The sequence below is a fragment of the Dendronephthya gigantea genome, unplaced genomic scaffold (genome assembly GCF_004324835.1).
Source record: "Dendronephthya gigantea isolate DGI-Jeju-01 unplaced genomic scaffold, DenGig_1.0 000310F, whole genome shotgun sequence".
NCBI classification, from domain to species: domain Eukaryota; kingdom Metazoa; phylum Cnidaria; class Anthozoa; order Malacalcyonacea; family Nephtheidae; genus Dendronephthya; species Dendronephthya gigantea.
In genome coordinates, this window is record NW_021163320.1 from 126121 (window position 1) to 140070 (window position 13950).

At 40.9% G+C, this 13950-nt stretch overlaps 1 protein-coding gene across 1 annotated transcript; it reads left to right on the forward strand.

Annotated features, from left to right (window-relative positions):
• Window positions 1-5672: 5672 nt before the first annotated feature.
• On the forward strand, window positions 5673-12348 carry LOC114541821 (mucin-5B-like; the record flags this gene model as incomplete). Its single annotated transcript, XM_028561634.1, has 9 exons — window positions 5673-5712; window positions 6051-6189; window positions 7398-7544; window positions 7733-7779; window positions 8283-8487; window positions 9147-9817; window positions 9933-10139; window positions 11313-11863; window positions 12127-12348. Coding segments are annotated over exons 2-9 (2100 nt in total), but the record flags the coding sequence as incomplete, so codon positions are not given.
• Between the last annotated feature and the right edge of the window lie 1602 nt (window positions 12349-13950).

Genomic DNA, 13950 nt, shown 5'->3' on the forward strand with positions numbered 1-13950 from the left:
CTATTTAGTTACTGTCTAGAGGAGTCTAACACTACCGTTTCTTTTTAACTTTCCAGTTACGGGCATGTGTTATGCCTACGGCAGAGGTCATTACAGGACGTTTGATGGCAAGAACTACTATTACTATGTACATGCAAATATCAAATGTTACATCAAGGACCCGCTCATCCAATTTAGTGTTACCCTTATTAACGATCCATATTGCGACATCAATGGTCCGTGTAACAAGAAGGTTGAGGTGACCATAGAGAACACGGTCGTTTTTCTTGGTGTGAACAGACCTAGTGGAGTACCATTTGTCACAATTAATGGGGAAGATGTATCAATTCCTTATAAGAAAAAAACACCCAGCATCAGAATGGTAAATATGCTTCCTAATGTCAACTATATTTCTCGAGTCTAACGTTCGTTTATGCTCTAATGAAGGATCATCTCTTATTTATCAGGTGTTGCTACAGAAGGAAATCTAAACTAAACTAACTTTAAGTAAAGCTGTAGGTATGTACACCACGTAAATATTTAATACTGCAAAACTTTCGGTCCGTTAACTTAACCCGGGCCTCCATCAGTGCAATTGATGGTTATTGAATACTACTTACTTAGTATTAAATACTTACGTGGTGTACCTACAAGCTGATTTACTTATTGATGTTACCATGCAAACATACAAGAATATTATAAACCACTTTATACGGATAGCTCTATGGTTTAAAATGTTCTTCCTAGAGGTCCAGTAAGGATCATCTCTATTGATCTAGTGTTATACAGAGGAAACCTAAACTAAACTAACTTTATTTAAACTGGATAATTCTATCAGTTCTGAACTGCTCTTCCTAAAAGTCCAGTAAGGATCATCTCTTATTGATCCAGTGTTACTACAGGCGGAAACCTAAACTAAACTAACTTGTTATACTGGATAGTTCTATCAGTTCTAAACTATTCTTCCTAGAGGTCCAGTAAGGATCATCTTTTATCCAGTGTTACTATAGGAGGAAACCTAAACTAAACTAACTTATTTAACTGCATAGCTCAAAGCTCTATAAGTTCTAAACAGTTAATTTGAGAGGTTCGGTTAGGAATTAGGATTATCTCTTAATGTGTCGATGTTACTACAGGAGAAAACCTGAACTATTTTTATTTATATTAGAGAACTGTTTTAGTTCTACATTGCTCTTAACCCAAGTCAGTCGTAATTGCCATGAACAAGTCATTTTCACCGATGAGAAATAGTTCTGATGTAAATTTGTCTATATTTTTGTATTCAAATCTGTCTGACTCAAATCTGTTTTTGACTGCACACGCATAGAGATATTCTATCACATCCGCCACCTTCCTCCGGTAGTTAACTGCGAACGTGTTTTTAAATCGTCTTCCAACAGGCTGGACGGTATATTATTGTCAAAATTCCCGACGGCGCATTGGTGTACTGGGACGGACAAGAGGACTTGATGGTCTGGTTGCCTGATTCACTGAAATACAAATCCCTTGGGCTCTGTGGTACCTACGATGACAACCCCGCGAACGACTTTGCGGATGCCCAAATGAAGGTATTGTCCAGCACGAATGCTTTCGTGCAGTCGTGGAAAGAGGATCCCGATGGAACGTGTGATTTTGCCACTGAAGTTAAACCGCCACCCCCTGTTACACCAAATTACACAGCGTCAACGACGGAGTTAATCATGCTGAGAAAGTTTGCAGGGATGCTTTGGCCGGAGAAGCATTTAAAGGTTCGTCGAATAGATAATGACGTATGTTTTTCATAGCGAGTTGATCCAGTAGAGGCAATCCCCAACCTATACGAACAAGCTTTGCTATTTGTTGATGATATCAATAAAACGCAATGAATTATAGAAATTGATTTTCAAAAGAACGAATCGTAAATACTGTTCGCGATTTTTCAGGTCATTCACAATGCTCGATCACATTAGGTAGATGACTTCGTCCTTTGATAGATGTGAACGAGGGAATAAGTTATTGATGTTAATGTTGTAATAAGTTATCGAAAGTTTCACCTGGTGTGAAAGGGTCATGTTGTAAAATTTAGATGTTGTAAAATTTAGATGTCAATATTTAAAAGCAACAGATGAGACTGGAAGATCGAAAACACAATACCTAGGAAAAGTCATTTAGAATAAACTGAAATTACAGGCTCCAATATAACCAGGGAGCAGCGTGGCAGCGTCTTCAAACAACTTAGCATCGAATGCGGTATAAAACTGCCTAAATTAGAAGTTGTTGAATTTAGTTGTTATACCACATTTGATGCTAAGTTGAAATGATAGGCATTAGATATTTAAGAAATAGAAAACATTCTGCATGTTTCTATATAGCTTTTTGTTGTTGTTTTTCAAATAACTATATTCCGTCATAGTCGCTTGTCCATCGTAGTCGCTTGTCCATCGTAGTCTGTTGTCCATTCTCAACATCTTTGATTGCTTCCCATGTAATTATTGTCATGGCTGAAAACTGTTTTTTATCATTATCTAGCTTGCCACATTCCAAAAGAGGAGTACGTATATATGTGTATGGCAGATTTTTGCGCTTGTAACGCCACAGATGATAAAAGAAAAAAAGTCTGTACATGTAAGGCGTTGTCTCTTTATGCACGTGCCTGCCACGTGGCGATGGGGAAACCGATTGACTGGAGAAAGGAGGGCCTTTGTGGTAAGCTAAATTATTGCTTGGAACAATTATAATAATCATATCTGTCATTATATTGAATGCATTAAACCAGTGAAAATATACTGGATATTCCCATTCTATATATCCAGTAGGGATCACCTCTATTGATCCTGCGTTGCTGCTGGAGGAAACCTGCACTATAAACCAACCTTACGTTAATTCTAAATGTTCTTCTTAGAACTTCTGTAAGAATAATATCTTATTGTTCTAGTGTTACTGCGGGATAAAACTTGAAATGGATAGCTCTACCTCAGTATAGTCCTAAACTGTTCTTCCTAGAGGTCTAGTAAGGATAATTTCGTATTGATTCAAGCGTTACTATACAGAAGTTAACCTAAACTAAACTCATTTTATTTATAGTTAGGAACAATAGTCCTGAACTGTTCGTAGAACTGAGTGGAAAACGAAACAGTTGCTAATATCGTCCATGTTATAGCTTTAAACCAATTTTTGACATAACGTGTTTTAACGGACGTTTTGTCTTGCTATTCTGGGGCCGGTTGTACCAAGCCCGTTTAGCTTGAACGGTGGATAAGTTCAAGATAATAGAAATCGAGTCTATCGTTTTATTCAACAAGCGAACTAAATGTTTTTAACCTTAATACAAAGATACTGTTTACAACTACATATTCAGTGCATAAAATAGGTTATTTAATTTTGACTTATCCACCGTTTAAGCTAAACGGGCTTAATACAACCGGGCCCTGGGGTTACATTGAGTTTAAGTTTTTTTAATCAGGGCAAACACTCGCCATCCTTTATGCTAGTAACAAGGTAATCTTCTGAGAACAGTCTATAACAAGTTCTGTATCTCTATATTTCAGAGAAAACTTGCCCAAACACGATGGAATGGTCAGAATGCGGGACGGCGTGCCCGCGCACGTGCTCAAACCTGAACAGTGAGAAAATCGATTGCATTTCTGCATGTGTCGACGGTTGTCATTGTCCAGAAGGCATGTGGGAGGATCATGGTAAATGCGTGCCCAGAAGCCAGTGCTCATGTAGCTATGCCGGTGTACCTTATCCTCACGGGACCATCCATGAATCGTCTTGCGAGAGTTGGTAAGTTATTTAGCCCAAATGATCTCTAATACAACTGGAATGACAAGTAGGCCAGGTGATCTCTAATACAGCTGGAACGATAATTAGGTCAAGTGTTCTTTAAATACAGAGAAGCGCCCTTAGATGATGGTCTGAAGAGTTTTATTTCTACCTCTTGAACGCGCTATATGAGAAGGAAACAAATGTTGATGAATGTAGCATGAGTAATCTATGCCACCAACGATATGTGAGAATATCTTGTATGGTTCTCAAACCATGCTTGTATGGTTCTCAAACCATGCTTGTATGGTTCTCAAACCATACAACTAAATCTCTCTTCCTTTTCCCTTTAGTACATGTGTTGGAGGCTCGTGGGATTGTATAAGACGTCCTTGTTCTGGTATGAAAATAAATTTCTTGTTTTTTCCCTCGCCAGGAGAATTCATTTTTAACAAAACTTACAAATGCATGGAAAAATATTAACATTCTCTTACTTCTGATGTCCAGGAAGGTTGAAAAAGCCAACGAAAATTTTCGTTGCCAATGTGCCTCAAGCACAGAAAACTTTAAAGGGGGGTTTCAGTCACTTCGTTGCATGGGTACTGCTTATAACAATGGTTTTCTACCCGTTTCAAAATTGCTCAAATTTCAGCGAATGTTTCGTATATCTCTGAACACGAACTCTCTCTCATAGCGAACTAAAATCATGTCAAACTTTCTGAAAATTCGTGATATTTTAGGATATATACGGATTGAAAATGTGAGCCGCAAAGCGTTTGTTTAAATCACGGACCGTACCCCACCTTTAACGATTAACATTATCCATCGTAATTATCGCTACTCTGGTTTTAATAAATTAAAGTAATCACCACACAAAGATTAACTTTCACGACCCAACGTTTCCACACTTCGGTCTAGTGTCTTCATCAGGGGTGATCTGATGTTGAAACTCGGTTCCTTATATACTCTCAAAATGACGCCATCTATTGAGAGCATATAAGAAACCGAGTTTCAACATCAGATCATCCCTGATGAAGACACTAGACCGGAGTGTCGAAGCGTTGGGTCGTGAAAGTTAATCTTTGTGTGGTGATTATACTTTCATTTATTAAAACCAAAGTAGCGATAATTACGATGGATATATACCTGGTTGCCGTGAACTCGTTAACTTCAGTTTAACATGATTTTTTAGGCAAATGTCAAATGATTGGAAATGGCCACGTTACGACGTTTGATGGAAAGGAATACGACATGAAAGGGAAGTGTTCCGGGTACGTGTTATCCAAACATTGCCATGTTCCTAACGGCGGTCCATCTCGGTACGAAATTCGTATGGTGAACAAAGACCCGATGACATGCAGCAGCGTTGGTAGTGTATGCAAAAAATCGTTTGAAGTTAAGGTCCTTGACTCCGACTGGATTGTTCTGGGAAATAATCCGCTCGTCACGGTCAGAGGAAAGACTATAACTTCAAATGTCGATTTAAAATACGTCAAGATTAGGTTCCAAGGCGAAGTCAATGTTCTACTAACGTCGGCCATTGCGGGAATCACCGTCGCGTGGAGCTCCTACGGGAGTATCTACCTTTCGGTTGATTCCGCGAGATTTAATCAGACTTGTGGGTTGTGCGGGACTTTTGACAACGAAATGAGCAACGATTTTCACACGCACGACGACGATAATGAGATATCCGAGCAAGCGTTCGCTTCCCAATGGTCGGTGAATGACGATGCGACGAAATGTGACAAGGACATGTGGGACGCAAAGAAATCCTGTGACTATCACTACAAGCAAAGGGCCCAAGCCGAGCTGGACTGTAAAGACCTCAAGGAAAGCGTTTTTGACATGTGCCGCAAGTCCATTTCGCCGGATATTTATTATGAAAACTGTCTAAGCGACGCCTGTGGCCTGAGAGACAGCCACGAACACATCAGGATGGCGTACAAAAGCAATGTGCCGATAAAGGCATCATTATCCAGTTACCAAATAGTGAGCAATGATAAAATGTTTTGCAAAGCGTCTCGTCATCAGTAAATTGCAATATCAACTGGAACGCTAACTCTTATAGTTCAGCGTAATACTTGGTTGGAGCCTGAAGCAAAAAAATAAGTTTTTAGAAAATGAAAATTAGCAAATGATTGTATTTTGCAAAGTCTCAGACATTTCTAGATAATTACTTTCTACCTCAAACGTTCAAAAAAACTACCGTCAAATTTCGCTTCAAGTTAGCGTTCCAGTTTTTATGACAGTTCACTGCTTGGCATGTGATAATTATAAAGTGTAGTTCAAATGTGAGTTCAGCATACATGACGTGTTATGTTATATAGATGGAAAACGTGGTGTTTCAAATGGACAATGTGCTGCGAACTCAAACCGGGAGTACAAAGTCTGCAACACTGACCAACAAGGCGATAGCATGTGTGACAAAACATGTTCGTCGCTTTCTAATCCAAGTGAAAAATGCGAGTAAGTTTCTTTTTTATTTTGACTAGCCATATATCTTCCACGCAAGTACTTTCCTGACACAGACACATCACTTACACATATTTATACTTGAATATAGCTAAATATAGCCTTTATACTTACACCTTTCTAATACAAACTTCTCTCTAATACAAACACCTCTCTATTACACACACCTCTCTAATACACACACTTCTCTAGTACACACACCGCTCTAATACACACTCCTCTCTAATACAAACACCTCTCTAATACAAACACCTCTCTAATACAAACACCTCTCTAATACACACACCTCTCTAATACACACACCGCTCTAATACACACTCCTCTCTAATACAAACACCTCTCTAATACAAACACCTCTCTAATACAAACACTTCTCTAATACACACACCTCTCTAATACACACACTTCTCTAATACAAACACCTTTCTAATACAAACACCTCTCTAATACAAACGCCTCTCTAATACAAACACCTCTCTAATACAAACACCTCTTTAATACAAACACCTCTCTAATACAAACACCTCTCTAATACAAACACCTCTCTAATACACACACCGCTTTAATACACACACACCTCTCTAATACACACACACCTCTCTAATACACACACACACACACCTCTCTAATACACACACACCTCTCTAATACACACACACCTCTCTAATACACACACACCTCTCTAATACACACACACCTCTCTAATACACACACCCTCTCTAATACACACACACCTCTCTAATACACACACACCTCTCTAATACACACACACCTCTCTAATACACACACACCTCTCTAATACACACACACCTCTCTAATACACACACACCTCTCTAATACACACATCTCTCTAATACACACACCTCTCTAATACACACATCTCTCTAATACACACACCTCTCTAATACACACATCTCTCTAATACACACACCTCTGTACTGCAGACACCCCTCTAATACTGACACCTCTGTACTGCAGACACCTCTTTACTTCTCTCTAATACAGACCTCAGACAGACTAATTTAATTCTGGACATCAGAGACAGCTCTCTAACAATAACACTTCCCTAATACGTATACCTCTTGTTTGTTTATTTATTTATTTATATCAACCATTGAAAAACATGTTTATAAACATATTTATCTTACATATTTATCAATCGTTCAAAAACATATCACCATTGAATTTTTATCGTTTCTTAGTGGCCAGTGCATGCAAGGCTGTTATTGTAAAGAGGGGTACTACTCTACTGGCACTGGTCCGTGTGTAAGAAGAAGCGAATGTCCTTGTACTTACAATGGTCAACAGTATTTGAAGGGACACGTACGATCAGAATACTGCAATAACTGGTAGGTAAAGTATAAATCGAACACCAACCTCCCTTAACTTTGCCAAGTTACGTCCATAAGCTCTTTGTTCGGTTGAGAAATGCTTTTTGGTTGCTTACATGCATTGCAGTGTTTCAAATTACAAATGATTGTTTGGAATCAGACGATATAGTCTCTCTCTGAGTACATTTTTTCCCTTCATCTTCCAGCACTTGCAGCGAAGGGACTTGGAAATGCACGACTTTGGATTGCGATGGTAAGTGAAGTCAAACTCATTCTTGGTCCCAATATAACCAGGGAGCAGCGTGGCAGCGTCTTCAAACAACTTAACATCAAATGTGGTATAACAACTGCGTAAAATAGACAAAACGCTTCTCGACGTTTCGACCTGAGGGCCCTCGTCAGGAGATTTAGTATGGTTTATTCTAGGTCCATCCTGGTTTGACAATGACTTTAAAATAGTGCCGAAATCACTGTGTGGTTATTACCTTCTTTTAAAGTTTAGATCTTGGGAGATGTCGTTCTTTGGAGTATACTTTCCTTAACGCCCGTTTGCACTTGCAATTTTTGCTACGATTTTTTTCTTTTGATAGATGTGAACGAGTGAATTAGTTACGAATGTTACGGATGTTCAAATAAAAGCTCTTATACGTTCAGAGCATCCCGTAAATAATTACTCATTCACATCTATCAAAAGAAGAAAGTCGCACAAAATCGCAGCAAAATGAATGATGACTATTTTTTCTTTCATTCCTTCAGCTCATTACGCTCAGTGGGGTCGGGTATTCACGCAGTGTGGTCGCACGTGCGATAATCTCGACACGTGCCAAGTTGGGTATTACTGTCCAGCCGGGCAAGCCCTTCACGAGAACGGCACGTGCGTGGCAGAGAATACAAGCTGTCAATGTAAACATGGTGAAACGTTCTATGATCTCGGAGAAACCAATCCATCAGATTGTTCCAAGTTAGTAATCTATCTAAATTTTCATATCTGACATAAAATAAGTTGTACTGTGCACTTTGACAATTCCATGGTCAGTAAATCCTAAATCAGTGAACTGTAAAAAAACCTGAAACGCTAACTTCTATAGTAAAAAGTAAATTCCGAATGAACAAGACATACTGAGTGTCAAAATATGAATCAAGGAAGACACAGGTTGATACCCTAAACAATGGGTCTTATTGGTGACTTTTTACCATTACAAACTGGAATGGTAACATGCATCATAAAATAACATGTATATAACGGCTATTCTGATTGGTCAAAGCCCGTGTTTGGATCAGGCCATCCAAACACGGAAATTTAAAGTTTTAAAGAATTTAAATTTAAATTCAGGCCTTGTCGTAGTTATTTTATAAAACAATTACCTAACGGATGGCCTGATCCAAACACTTAAGAATGTTGCTCGAGTTAAGAAAAGCTCACAAAGAGCTCGCCTTCGGCTCGTGTTTCGCGCGCTTTTCTTAACTCTCGCAACATTCCCGCGTGTTTGGGTCAGGCGATCCAAAAACGTAAACCATTAAGTAATTCTATATTCCGACAACATTTTTCACGACAGTGTACCACGTCTTGCTATATGCGATACAATGCATTCATATCCATGTTTTACCATATTTTTTCAGAACCTGCCAGAGCAGACGTACTTGGGTGACAAACACAAACGTGAATCCTGAGCCAAACTACGAATGTGCCGCTTGGGGTCAAGATCACTACAAAACATTCGATGGTCGCATCTACAATTTTGACGGCGAGCGATGTGAATATATCCTTATGAAAGACGACGATGTGGTAGTTACTGTTGCAAATAAACGCTGTGAACACACCTTCGACATGTACATGTGCAAAGAAGTGAAAATCCGTTTGCCCAAGGAAAACCTCCGCATCACCTTATTCCAGAAGTCGTATAAGTTAGAAAGAACCAACACGGGCGAGGTGCTAAATTCCGATTATGATAACCCATGCCACGACATCTACGCTGGGGTTATGTTGGAGTATAAGGGACTTTTCGTGATACTGAAGTTGTATTACCTCGACTTTGAGATAAAATACGATAAGGGTTCCCGTGTGTACATCAAGTCCACGTCTTCACGACACATGGACGGGAGCCTGCGAGGTCTGTGCGGTGATTTTGATGGCAAGAATTCCCTGGATGATTTCGTGTTGCCAGATAATTCCATTGCCGTTGAGGTCACGGAATTCGCCAACATGTGGGCAGCAGGTGTTGGATGTGTCGATGCGGCCGTGAAAGACACGTGTCAAGATAATCCTTCATTAGGAGAATGGGCTAAAAAAGGTAGATTATCACCATCGCTTATTTATCCCCCGTACTTTTGTTAAAACTGCTGAACCTAGAGATAGATGTATATCCTTTATATAAAATATTCCTAAAACATCTTTTGTTTTTGCAGGCTGTGGAGAAATCAAGACGAACCCAGCTTTTGCTAAATGTCACGCAACGGTCAACCCAGACCCCTTCGTGGACGCCTGCGAGCAGGAAACGTGCAAGTGTAAATATGGCGGCGATTGCAACTGCTTCTGTTCAGCGGTTTCTGCCTATGTCAGAGAATGCAACAGACTGGGCATATCGTTCGCATGGCGTAGAGAAGGATTTTGTGGTAAGCATACAGCAGCCGAAGTATAATTAGCCCTCAGCATTGACTATGAGTTCAAGATTCGTCATTTTCGCGCCAAACTCGCTGCCTTTGTATACGCCATCTGACGAAACTCGCAGTGGTTGGCTCAGTGGGCTGGCTTTTGGAATAAATTTAGTAACTAACCAACAAACACGTATTAAAAACTCGTAGTCACTGCTAAAACTCCCTGTTATTATTGAGGGAACAAGCTCATCTCCCTCAACCTAAACAAAAACGTTTTAAAAGCTGTCCCATTTGTCCTAGAGCTAGCGCGCTTGGTACAACAATAAACTTATCTACAGCCAAATGTAATTATCAGCCAGGCATTTTAAAACTCTTACCACCTCTTTCCAAAGGGCTGCATATGTTAGGCTGAGAATCTCTGGAATTATATACACAATTATACTAAATCAATTTATATATATTTAAAAAATGATTAACGATAATACTCCCACAAATTTACATCAATTATTTCGACGATGCAATGGACGCGAATCCCCTTATGACCTTCGGAACCATTGAAATGAACCTCATACTACCAAAAACCTGAGAAGGAATTCCTTAAAAGAAGCTTTAAATACAACGGAGCATTCCATTAGAATAATCTACTGAAGTGAAAAACAATCGGCTTAATCATTTAACAGAATTATAAAATCGTGAAGGAGAAGCTGGTCTGTTCTCAAACCACAATCGTTCCTCCCACCGTCTATTCACTGCTTGTTTTATGAACTGTTTGTTAGCCCTATACAGTAAAGGCTAATTTCCTCTCCGGAAAACGAGCAGCGGATCGGATCGGATTTTTTTTCCGAGCTGGTCCGATCCATGAAGTAATTTCGGATCGGATAAAAAAAAGTTAAAACTATTTGAACTTTTTTTTATCCGGTCTCGGACGCTTTGGGATCAATATAAGCCAAAAATTTCAAAAGATGGCGCACGCGCGGATTATCTTTCGTTCCGATCCGATCTTATCCGCTGCTCGTTTTCCGGAGTGAAAATTAGCCTTAACTCCCACTTTAAATAAATTATCAGGTACATTCCTCAAGTCCTCTTATTATTCTAAGCCATTCCACAGTCCCCCAATTTTTCCCAAACGGAAATTATTCATAAAAGAAAGTTTATCTCAATCCTCCACAATATTTTCGCTTTTATATTAAGAATTATCCTGTTGTCGGGCATGCCGAAACGAGAGCCATTATACGCCAGACATTCCAGTAACTCCAGTTTGCGAAGACGAGCCCTATTGCAAAGGGCCTGAGCGTTGCTGTAGAGGAGATCACGTTGAAGGATGCAGTTGTCCACCCGAACAATACTTTGATGGAAAGTCTTGCAAACCTATCACAAAAAACTGCACAAAGATATGTACACCAGGGGTCGGAACTCCCTCCCGAACGACAGTTGTGTTGTCATCAACTGTATCTGTTGCAATCACATCAACCAGTATCTTTTCTTCCACTCCAAGTGTCACTGCTACATCCTCTAGTGTATCCGTTCCAACCACGATTGTTTCTTCTGTACCAACTAGTAAACCGACTTCGTCACCAACGCCCAGTAGTCCAACAACAGTTCAAGTAACGCCGACTACATCTGTCCCATATGTTTCAAAGTCGCCATCGGGCTCTCGACTTCATCGCCTACAACTTCGGCACGAATCCCATCAACTGCATCGAGTCCTCAACCACCCAGCAGCACTGTGGCTCCCCCAACAACTGTCTATTCTTCCATTCATTAGCAGCTCTCCATCCACTAGTGTATCCGTTCCAACAACAATTGTTCTTCTGTACCAACTAGTAAACCGACTTCGTCACCGACGCCCACTAGTCCAACAACGGTTGAAGTTCCGCGGCCTCCATCAGTCCCATATGTTTCAAAGTCGCCATCGGTCTCGACTTCATCGCCTACAACTTCGGCGCGAATCCCATCAACTGCATCGAGTCCTCAACCACCCAGCAGCACTGTGCTCCCCCAACAACTGTCTATTCTTCCATTCCAGCTAGCAGCTCTCCATCCACTAGTGTATCGGTTCCAACACAATTGTTTCGTCATCTGTTACAACGGTTTCGTCAACCAGTCTTCTATCTTCTGTCTTAACTACGGCACCTCCACAACTGCCATCAACTGGATTTGTTATTATTCAAGTCATCAAACCTACATCATCAATTCCCCAAGCTCTTTGCTGAAATCATCATCATACGTATTTACCAAACCACCACCCCCTTCATCTTCTGTTCCAAAAACACATCAACTGCATCGAGTCTCAACACCCAGCAGCACTGTGACTCCCCCAACAACTGTTTATTCTTCCATTCCAGCTAGCAGCTCTCCATCCACTAGTGTATCCGTTCCAACAACAATTGTTACTTCTGCACCAACTAGCAACCCACTTCGTCACCGAACCCAGTAGTCCAACAACGGTTCAAGTTACTACATCAGTCCCATATGTTTCAAAGTCGCCATCGGTGTCGACTTTATCGCCTACAAACTTCACGAATCCCATCAACTGCATCGAGTCCTCAACCACCCAGCAGCACTGTGGCTCCCCAACAACTGTCTATTCTTCCATTCCAGCTAGCAGCTCTCCATCCACTAGTGTATCCGTTCCAACAACAATTGTTACTTCTGCACCAACTAGTAAACCCACTTCGTCACCGAACCCAGTAGTCCAACAACGGTTCAAGTTACTACATCAGTCCCATATGTTTCAAAGTCGCCATCGGTGTCGACTTTATCGCCTACAACTTCGGCACGAATCCCATCAACTGCATCGAGTCCTCAACCACCCAGCAGCACTGTGCTCCCCAACAACTGTCTATTCTTCCATTCCAGCTAGCAGCTCTCCATCACTAGTGTATCCGTTCCAACAACAATTGTTACTTCTGCACCAACTAGCAAACCCACTTCGTCACCGAACCCAGTAGTCCAACAACGGTTCAAGTTACTACATCAGTCCCATATGTTTCAAAGTCGCCATCGGTGTCGACTTTATCGCCTACAACTTCAAACGAATCCCATCAACTGCATCGAGTCCTCAACCACCCAGCAGCACTTTGGCTCCCCCAACAACTGTTATTCTTCCATTCCAGCTAGCAGCTCCATCCACTAGTGTATCCGTTCCAACAACAATTGTTACTTCTGCACCAACTAGCAAACCCACTTCGTCACCGAAGCCCAGTAGTCCAACAACGGTTCAAGTTACTACATCAGTCCCATATGTTTCAAAGTCGCCATCGGTGTCGACTTTATCGCCTACAACTTCGGCACGAATCCCATCAACTGCATCGAGTCCTCAACCACCCAGCAGCACTTTGGCTCCCCCAACAACTGTCTATTCTTCCATTCCAGCTAGCAGCTCTCCATCCACTAGTGTATCCGTTCCAACACAATTGTTACTTCTGCACCAACTAGCAAACCCACTTCGTCACCGAAGCCCAGTAGTCCAACAACGGTTCAAGTTACTACATCAGTCCCATATGTTTCAAAGTCGCCATCGGTGTCGACTTTATCGCCTACAACTTCGGCACGAATCCCATCAACTGCATCGAGTCCTCACCCAGCAGCACTTTGGCTCCCCCAACAACTGTCTATTCTTCCATTCCAGCTAGCAGCTCTCCATCCACTAGTGTATCCGTTCCAACAACAATTGTTTCGTCATCTGTTACAACGGTTTCGTCAACCAGTCTTCTATCTTCTGTCTTAACTACGGCACCTCCACAACTGCCATCAACTGGATTTGTTATTATCAAGTCATCAACACCTACATCATCAATTCCCCAAAGCTCTTTGCTGAAATCATCGT